Below are 9,927 nucleotides of genomic sequence, written 5' to 3' on the forward strand. Positions count from 1 at the left end.
ATAGGTCAGGGAGGAGAGGGTGGAGTGGATAGGTGGAAAAGGAGATAGGCAGGTAGGACAAGTCCGGACAAGTCATGGGGACAGTGCTGAGCTGGAAGTTTGGAACTAGGGTGAGGTGGGGGAAGGGGAAATGAGGAAACTGTTGAAGTCCACATTGATGCCCTGGGGTTGAAGTGTTCCGAGGCGGAAGATGAGGCGTTCATCCCCTCCCCCAATCACCCATTGTACTCTATGCTACTTTCTCCCCACCCCCACCCTCCTCTAGCTTATCTCTCCACACTTCAGGCTCACTGCCTTTACTCCTGACCAAGGGCTTTTGCTCGAAACGTTGATTTCGAATCTCCTTGGATGCTGCCTGAACTGCTGTGCTCTTCCAGCACCACTAATCCAGAATCTGGTTTCCATCATCGGCAGTCATTGTTTTTACCTACCTGAATGGCCTCTGCATACTAGGGATTCTATGATTCTGAGATCTCCTTCATTATCCGTTGACTATTGTTAGATGTCACTTAGCTCTTGCAGAACTGTTATATATAAACAATGAGTTTCCTTCCTTAATTTCAGGCTAGACTTCTGTTACTGATTTAGCCTTGGCAACAGCCCCAGAAGAATAGATATGGAGAGAGGAGATTTAAAGTCAGTAGCTGGACTGGAATCAGGAAGGAAAGTTAACATTAAAATATCGGTGTACTAGAGAAGCCAAGTTGTTGCTCCATTCCTTTTGGAACTTGTTAAAAGGAAAATGTAATGCTGCTCATGTTTCATCATTGTATTATTCAGATTGTAGCTTTATCCCATACAGATGGAGAAGTGTGGATGTTCTTTGTACTACAGATCCAGCAAACAAAAAACCCTCAATCTTCTCGGTGTGTCATAAATCCAATATCAGGAAAATGGTTTGCAGTCCCATGATGTAATATGTTAATTTGAACAATGGCTTTGAGTGAGGCTGGCAATCAGGTGCCAGATTATGTATAATTAGAGAAATTGACAAACATATAATGCACTCCAAGGATATAATAGCCAGTAGAAAGAGAGAACTTTCCACCTATTAGCCTGAACAAAGTTAATCCAACGTCTCAAAGTGAAAGAATGATACGTTGAATCATTGAACTGAATACAGCCCAGGAAACTACATTTCATACAAATACTAGGGACTTCATAGAAAATGCTCCCAATCCATGACAGTAATTTTATTGGAAGTGCAGGTTTCTATAGCATTTCTGTTAACACTTCAGGAAACACTGGTTAACACTGAGCCTAATGGCAGCAGACTCAGCTGTGTAAGCAGCATTGTGAGCTGCTGTGAAAACTGAGAGTAGAGGTTCCATCACTATCATGTTTATAGTCCTAACCAGTTGCTGTGCGCTAGCAATATGGTCTTCATGCTCTGAGAAATTACACAAAAGAGTCTGATTCTGTGTGACAGACTTAACTATAATTCTCTGATTAAAATGCTTGGTGTTAAATTATTTTGTCAACATCTTTTAACTGAGAAGAGGAAGGTCAGTATAAAGGTGGTTGAACATGTATTTTACCACTTAGTGTATTTATCCTTGATTACATTACACATCTGAAAGTAAGAGATCGATCACTTGATGGTGATGAGGAGGACTTTGTTCCCGCAGGGCCATTGGTTTTTGGAATTCTCTTCCATAGAGATCTGTGGAAACTGGGTTATTGAATAAATTCACGATTGAGCAAGACAGCTTTCTGACATTAAGGAGCAGACAGGAAAGCAGAGTTAAGCCACAATTAGATCAGCTATGATCATCTGGCTGAGTGGCCTATTCCAGCTATTTTGTATGAACTTATCTGGATGCCAGAAAATGAGTGTATTAAACATGCCAGCTGTGGGTTGAATATTTAAAGGACATTAATTCAAGTCATGCTATGGGCAGTACTTTGTGTTGCAATTATTGTTGAGAATTAGACTGAGCATCTTATTTTGAAAATGATTTATTTCAGCAAACTGCACCAATACCTGTTACAATGGTGGAACCTGCTTCCATCCTGCCAAATGCATTTGTCCACCAGGTTATGAAGGGGATCAGTGTGAAATAAGTGAGTATTAGCCTTTTACGTTTTCATGTACCAGTTTCTATTTAATTGTTTGTATTTACCAGAAGTTAGTGTTCAATAAAAATGATTTATTTATAATAATGAACAAATTATGTAAATCTTTAAACTTGATGCGGTTGTTTGCAAAACGTTTGCTAATGAACTGAGTTAGCTGACAGATGATTAAATATGTCAAAGACTTTGCATGCTGGCCATTTATTGTTGATGTGACTAAACAAATTTTAAAAATCTAATTAAATATGTTATGACTTTGTAGAAATCAATGACTAGAAATTAGAATGTCAAATTAAAAGCCAAAGAATGACATAACAATATTTCATATTTTCAGTTATTTATTGAAACTACAAGCAGCATCAACTAATGACTGTCTTTATAAGCATCTTTGACTTGACCACATTATGGAATATCCCCTCCTTATTTTTAGCCAATACACACTTTGTTGGCATACATTTCAGCAGTCTCTTTAAGAAATATTCATTTTATAGACTCAAACATTTACAGGCCATTATGTCTGTGCCAGTCATCAAGGATCTGACGACATTAATCCTGTTTTCCAACTTTTAACCTATAGCCCTGAATGCTATAGTAACACAAGTGAATATCTAAATACTGATTAAATGTTAACACGAATTTCTGACTCAATCACCTTTTTTAGACTGAGTTCTAGCCTCCGAGTGAAAAACTTCTTCTTAGCCTTCCACTTCATACCTTAAAGATGATGTTGCTTGGTTATAGGCCCATCTATCAATGGAAAATGTGTCTTCCTATCCACTATATACGAGGCTTGTGTTATACACCTCTATCAGGTCCCATCACGACCTTCGCTGTTCCAAAGAAAACAACCCCTACCAATCTAGCCTAAGTTAATCTATCTTAGCCCAGGCCTTCCAACCCATGCAGCATCTTGGTAAACTTCTTCTGCACTCTGTATTGCAAGCGCGTTCTTCCCAAAATGTGGCACCTAGCCAGTGCACTTAATACGCCAATTTTATGCAATTCCAGCATCAGCCCCGTTTCTTCTGGAGTTAGTCCAAAATTATTTTCATCTCTTGAGTTTATTTCTGGACTTTTACTTTCCCAAGCTTTCAACTTTGGAACTGTCTTTCTTACTGAAAGTTTTCCTGGCAACTTCTCCCTCTCATGAAATCATGACAAATTTTCCGACCGCCTTTTAACCTTCCACAGCTTTGGTCTTTTCAATCGAATTACAAGCTTCCCACCCTCATTCAACACATTACGTTAAAGACTTAGGACTTTAGATGCTGTCTCTCACCTGAACTCTCTGATAGTTTTCAATAACACCTTAGAAATTCTTCCCCTCTTAGCCATTTTAGTAACAATGTAAATTACATCGGCGCTAAATCCAGATAGAATTGCTGATTAATCTCCGTAAGAGCCCAATTATCCTCTTGGAACTAATTAGACAGTTTAAAGTGCAACTGTGTACAATTTGAGATTCTCAACACTTCACTAGTCCTTGGAAAACCAGTAGTCTATCTATTGTAGCATGTAGGACGCGGCCATTGTCTCCAAGCGTTAACACTTTGCACCTTAAACAATCTGAATTTCCCAATCAAACAACCTGGGTCTGCTGTCAGGCAGATTACAGCACAGGTCACATGATCCTGTTCATTTTACTTTAAATTTAAAGAGACAGACCTAAAATATCAATCTTGTAAACCTGTAATTATACATGCAAATGAACATGTTTGGAGCAGGAGTAGACCATTTGGCCCTCAAGTCTATCCTTCCATTTTTAAAACGTTTGTGGCTGATCTGTTTGTAACCTCCATATTCCTAGCTACCCCAGATAACCTCCCACCCCTTGCTTAACAAGAATGTATCCATCTCTGTTTTAAAAATATTCAAAGTCTGTACTTCTGTCACCTTTTCTGGAAGAGTTTCAAAGATGCCTGACCTACTAAGGGGGACAAAAATGGCCTCCTCTCTCTCAAATAAGTGACCCTATATTTTGAAACAGTGACACCTAGTTCCAGAGTCTCCCACCATCTACCCTGTCAAGCCTACTGATCTTTCTCCACATTTTAATTACCCGATATACTTGTGTATAAGTCAATCTCATGTATAAGTTAACCCCTTATTTTGGCCAAAACACCTTGTATTTTGCAAACTTGTGTATAAGTCAATCCTACTATATCACATTATAAACCTCTTACAAATGAAACTGCATGTTCCAATTAAGCTAGTTAAATGAAATTGCATTCATTCATTCATACCGCTAACACTACTCATCACTTTGTTTACTATACTGCATCTCTATTCATTTATTCATAACTCTACTTATTGCACGTTTTGATTCATTCATGCATTAAGTCTATCAGTATTGCACTTTGTTCACTATACATCCAAAATATAAAATCGTTAAAAAGTTAATCATTTTAATTGTGCCATGATATCTGAATAAAAGTGAGATATATTGGCTGCACACTGGTATATCTTTAATTCTTTGACAAATGTGTTAATATTGTTGAAGTTCATTACAGACGAGAGTAAATGGGAGGGAAATGGAAAAATTTGGTAGGAAAGTTCAAGACGCTTACACTATCAGAATTTAATAAATATTTCATTTTAAGTGCGCAATTATACCACTGTTCGATGATGTCGAACAGTGTGATTTTGCAGGATTTCAATGAATCCTTGACATGTTCAATTTTTGTGTCAGTCTCTTGCTTTTATCCAGTAATTACCTTTAACGTAATTCATTGTGTTTTTTTAAACCTGGGATTAGTTGTGTGATCAATTCAACTTTTGCTAATAATATAGTATTTCGAACTCCAGTGTGAATTTCAGCCCCTCAAAACTTGTGTCCGTGTATTAATTGACCCTCTAAATTGAGCCTTTAAAAGATAGTCTTACAAATTTGACCTATACCTGAGTATATATGGTAAGTAGCGTCTTGCACTTGGACCTCCAGCAGCTAAAATCCTAGCCTGTCCAACCTATCCCAATAAGACAACCTGCCCATTCCAGAGATTAGTCTAATAAACCTTCTCCAAACTACTTCCAACACCTTTTATATCCTTCCTTGAGTAAGAGGACCACTACTGTATCTCGTACTCAAGATGTGGGCTCACAAACACCTTCCCAGCATAACCTTTCTACATTTGTATTCTATTCCCCCTGGAATCAACAAAAACATTTTATTAGCTTTCCTAATTACTTGCCAAATCGACGTACTAGCTTTTTGTGTTTCATACTCTAGGTCATCCAGATCCCTCTGCATTTCAGCGCTCTGCAATCTTTCTTCATTTAAAAACATACTTCCTTTTAATTCTTCCTGTCAAAATGGATAATTGCACATTTTCCAAATTGTACTCCCTTTGCTGTATTTGTGCCCATTCACTTAGCCTATCTATATCCATTTGTTGCTTGCTTGTGACTGCATCACAACTTACATCTTGGTATCAATAAATTTAGCAACTGTACCTTCATCCAAAGCATTTATATATAATTGTAAAGCATCATGGCCCCAGCACAGATCCCCATGCCACATCATTTGTTATATCTTGTCAACCAGGGAAAAGATCAATTTATACCTACTGTCTGCTTCCTCTTAGCTAGTCAACTCCAGTCAAAGCCAATATGTTATCCACTGTACCATGAGTCTCTAATTTCCAAAACCACCTTTGACGTGGCACCTTATGAAATTCCTTCTGGAAATCTAAGTACAATTACATCTGTACTTTACTGACATTCCCAGCACATATTACTTCCTCAAAGAACTCCAATGAATTGGTTAAACATGATCTTGCTTTCTCAAATCCATCGATTCTGACTGGTTACCTTGAAATTTTTCGAAGTGTCCTGTTTGAATATCTTTAATACCTTCTAATGTTTTCCGTGTGACAGATGTTAAGCTAACTAATCTCTAGTTTCTGGCTTTCTGTCTCTACTTTTTGTTTTTTTGAAAAATTCCAATCCCAAGGAACCTTTCCCAAATCTACTGAAGTTTTGAAAGTTAAAACCAATGCATCAACTTTCATACTAGTTGCTTCTTTTAAGATCCCAGAATGAGGTCCTTCAGGATCCAGGTACTTGTCAACTTGTAGCTCCAATGATTTACTTGGTATCAGTTCTCTGATTTTGATTTCTTTTAGTTCTTTCCTCCTCTCCGTTTTGATTTCTTTCCTCCTTTTCCATTTCCTGAATAATAAGCAAAATAACTCCACAGAGGCCAGTATCCTGTAATCAAATCATCCTTAATTTACATGTGGAGAATCCTTGATACTGATCCTGCTTCCTCAGAGCCACTGTTAGAGTGAACAGAACCTCTAACACTCCTGTTTTTTTTTCAGTCCCCTAAACTGAGGAGACCTCAATCTCCTGTTTATTTTTTGTATTTTATTAAACAAATTACAAAACAGTTTACAAAAAACATTTACAGCTATACACAAGAGACAGCAATTTTACAAGGGAGAGGAGCAGCAAAGCTAGGCCCCAAACCCTACCGTTCAACCATTTTACAGGGAGATGAGGCCAACCATAAATCCCAGTTCCACATTTGACAAGTGTGTGACAATGACATTTGTACATTAGACAATACTGTTACATACAAAAGTGTAGACAATACAGACCCAGCAAGCCCCCGACATTCCTGTTTTTATCTGTCAGCCAGGGATCCCTGATTGGACCAGATTAGCAGCCCCAATCAGGGAGCACATTCTGTGACATCCACCTGGCTGACCTTGTTACAATCACTACGGTAACTATTTCAGAGGTGCTACTTCTACACTGAAGACAATTGAAAACTAATGATTAAACTTATAATGATATGAATTGCATTAATTATTAAAGAAAGTATCAACTATTTCTATATAAACACTGAAGTGTTTAAATGAATTCAATGCTGAAACTCTCAGATAACTGGGTAAAAAAGACTTGGTGATATTCTGTACAGTTAGTAACCACAAACATTAAAATAGAAAGGCAAGAAATCATAACTGAATGTGCTTGCCTACTTTGTTCCTAATGTCACAAATTGTCATTTAAGTTCCAGCTATGAATGTGATATTTCATTTGAAGTGCTAGATTTGAAATAATCAAATATCTCAAAAGCTTCTATCTCAAAACACCAAATTATCTTGAGCATACCAAGAAATCTTAAAACATATATGTTCATAATTACTCATAACAAAGAGATTTGCACCATATGTTTATTTGTGTACCCACTTTGGTCTGCCACTCTGACCCTAAGCTTCTCTTCCTCCTTTTGTATGACTGTCTTTAAGAGTCATAGAATCAGAGGTCCACAGCACAGACGAATGCTCTTTGGCTCATCTGTCCCTGTCAGAAATCATCATTAACTGTCCTAATCCCATTTTCCAGCATTTGGTCCATTGTCTTGTATGTGTTGGCATCATGTGCACATCTAAATATCACTTAAATGATATGAGGGTTTCTGCATCTATCACCCTGACAGGCAATATGTTCCAGATTCCCACCACCCTATGCCTGAAGAAATGGTTTCTTCACATCCCCTCTAAACTTCTCGCTGTCATCTTAAATTTATGTCCCCAGTCTTTGATCCCTCCACCAAGGAGAACGTTTCCTTCTGTGTATGCCCCTCAATGTTATACATCTCAATCATGTCCCACACTTAATGTCCTCTGCTTCAAGAAAAACAGCTCCAGTCTTTTCAATCTCTTCATAACAAACTCTGCAGCCCAGACAACTGTAGATGGTAAATCACATCTGCACTCTCTCCAATGCAATCACAGTCCTCCTGTAATGTGGATTCCAGAACTGCACACAACTGATTCCTGGTCAGTCTGTCCATTTTAATTAAGCTCTGCTTCTTGGCTGATCTCTTCCTAATGTTCACTGCGTGCCTCCAGATTCTCAACATCATCTTTCCAGCACTGCACTGACCAGCTCCTGCTGGGAGCTTGCAGCTTTCTTGTCTCCAACTTGGGCATTCACATCGACGCAAACTTTTTTCTCTCAGCAGCAACCCACACTCTCTTATCTTTCTCTCCCTATCAATATAATTTACAACCATCCCAGCAAACCCCTCTCCCAAACTCCCCCTCTTCTTTGGTGTTCACTCACTGCCTTCTACTGAAGTCCCTTAATCATTTTGTCACATTAAATGTGCAGTTATCACTAACACATAGCAAGTTAACCTTTACGATGTCACACAGGAACAGCATAAACTGACCAAGACAGATGCACTATAAACAGAAGATATGATATAACTCTCAAAGACCAGCTTATAATTCACTCGTGTTAACGTCTTAGTCTTTGAATCGCTTGGGTCAAATAAATATCTAATTTGAGTGTTCCCTATATTGCAGCCCATTTATTCAACAATTTTGCATTTAGCTGCGCTTAATTCTACCTCCTTGTAATATTTATTCTTGGAGCAACTGAAATATGTTGGATCATGAGAAATATAAATCTTTTAGAGCTGAAATTTACTCTGTCTATCTCTCAGATAAATGTCGACAGCCATGCAGAAATGGAGGGAAATGCACAGGGAGAAACAAATGCAAATGCATTAAGGGCTACCAAGGTGATTTATGCTCGAAGCGTAAGTATCTTGCAACTTTAAAAATGTGTCTGTCTATTTTCAAGTTCTTCATAAGAATCTAGCCTGTGGGTTTGCTTTCTTTATCTTATTAATTGAAAACAAACATTCTGTAAGGAAACTAAAACCAAACACACATGGTCCTCCTTCAAGAATGTAGGATTTTGTAAATAAAACCTAAACTTAAATATCCTTGGGTGGTTATTTTATCTTTGGATTCTCCTGTAATTGTCATGTTATAAATTAATTCTATTTCTGGAATGCTTTGTGTCAGAAAATTACATGACTTTGGAGATTGAAATCAGGGTTCCTTTTGACTTCAAAGGTGAACTGACATGAGATTCAAATGGAATTTATTTGTAAACTCATGTATTTCAAGAACTTGTGAGTGAAATTGGCCTTCATTGAAAGTACACAATGGGCTATAGTTAATCAGTGAAATTGAAGTTAATGGACAAGGAAATTGGGCAGGCTGTGAAATGAGCTGCTGGATTGCTTTTGCTAGTTCATCATTTATATGAACGATCAGTTTTGATCCCTTTAGCTCCTTTTGATAGTTATGTGAATAAATGGGCAATGCTGCATTATACAAAATGACAAGATCTTTAAATTTTCATCTCAGTGCCAAAGCTGATACTTGCATCTTGACCGTCTGAGTAATGTGTTGGGCATTGATAGAAATATACCAGATCTAGGAATACATTTCATCAAAAGGGTAAAATGGAGGAAAGAAGTATAATGGGAAAAAAAGTTAAAAACTATTTAGAATCATAGAGATGTACAGCATGGAAACAGTCTATGCCAACCAGATATCCCATCCCAATCCAATTCCACCTGCCAGTACCTGGGTCATATCCCTCTAAACCCTTCCTATTCATATACCCATCCAAATTTTAAATATTGAAATTGTACTAGCCTCCATCACTTCCTCTGGCAGCTCATTCCGTACACGTACCACCCTCTGCACGAACGAGTTGCCCCTTGGGTCCCTTTTTAAACTTACCCCTCTCACCCTAAACCTATGCCTTTAGTTCTGGACCACCCCCACCCCTTCCCCCACCCCAGGGAAGAGACTTTTTCTATTTATCCTACCCATGCCCCTCATGAGTTTATAATTCTCTATGAGATCACCCCTCAGCCTCTGATGCTCCAGGGAAACAGCCCGAGACTATTCAAACTCTCCCGATAGCTCAAATCCTCCAACCCTGGCAACATCCTTGTAAATCTTTTCTGAACCCTTTCAAGTTTCACAACATCTTTCCGATAGGAAGGAGACCAGAATTGCATGCAATATTCCA

The 9,927-nt window shown here is 38.1% G+C and overlaps 1 protein-coding gene across 1 annotated transcript in view; it reads left to right on the forward strand.

The window, feature by feature from the left end:
- wif1 (wnt inhibitory factor 1) overlaps nucleotides 1-9,927 on the forward strand; it is a 36,642-nt gene that overhangs the window by 21,354 nt on the left and 5,361 nt on the right. Inside the window, exons 6-7 of the mRNA XM_043708886.1 lie at nucleotides 1,969-2,064; nucleotides 8,537-8,632. Coding sequence (XP_043564821.1) covers nucleotides 1,969-2,064; nucleotides 8,537-8,632 — 192 coding nt within the window. The remainder of the gene's footprint in view (nucleotides 1-1,968; nucleotides 2,065-8,536; nucleotides 8,633-9,927) is intronic.

Source organism: Chiloscyllium plagiosum, chromosome 19 (assembly GCF_004010195.1).
Source record: "Chiloscyllium plagiosum isolate BGI_BamShark_2017 chromosome 19, ASM401019v2, whole genome shotgun sequence".
Lineage (NCBI taxonomy): Eukaryota > Metazoa > Chordata > Chondrichthyes > Orectolobiformes > Hemiscylliidae > Chiloscyllium > Chiloscyllium plagiosum.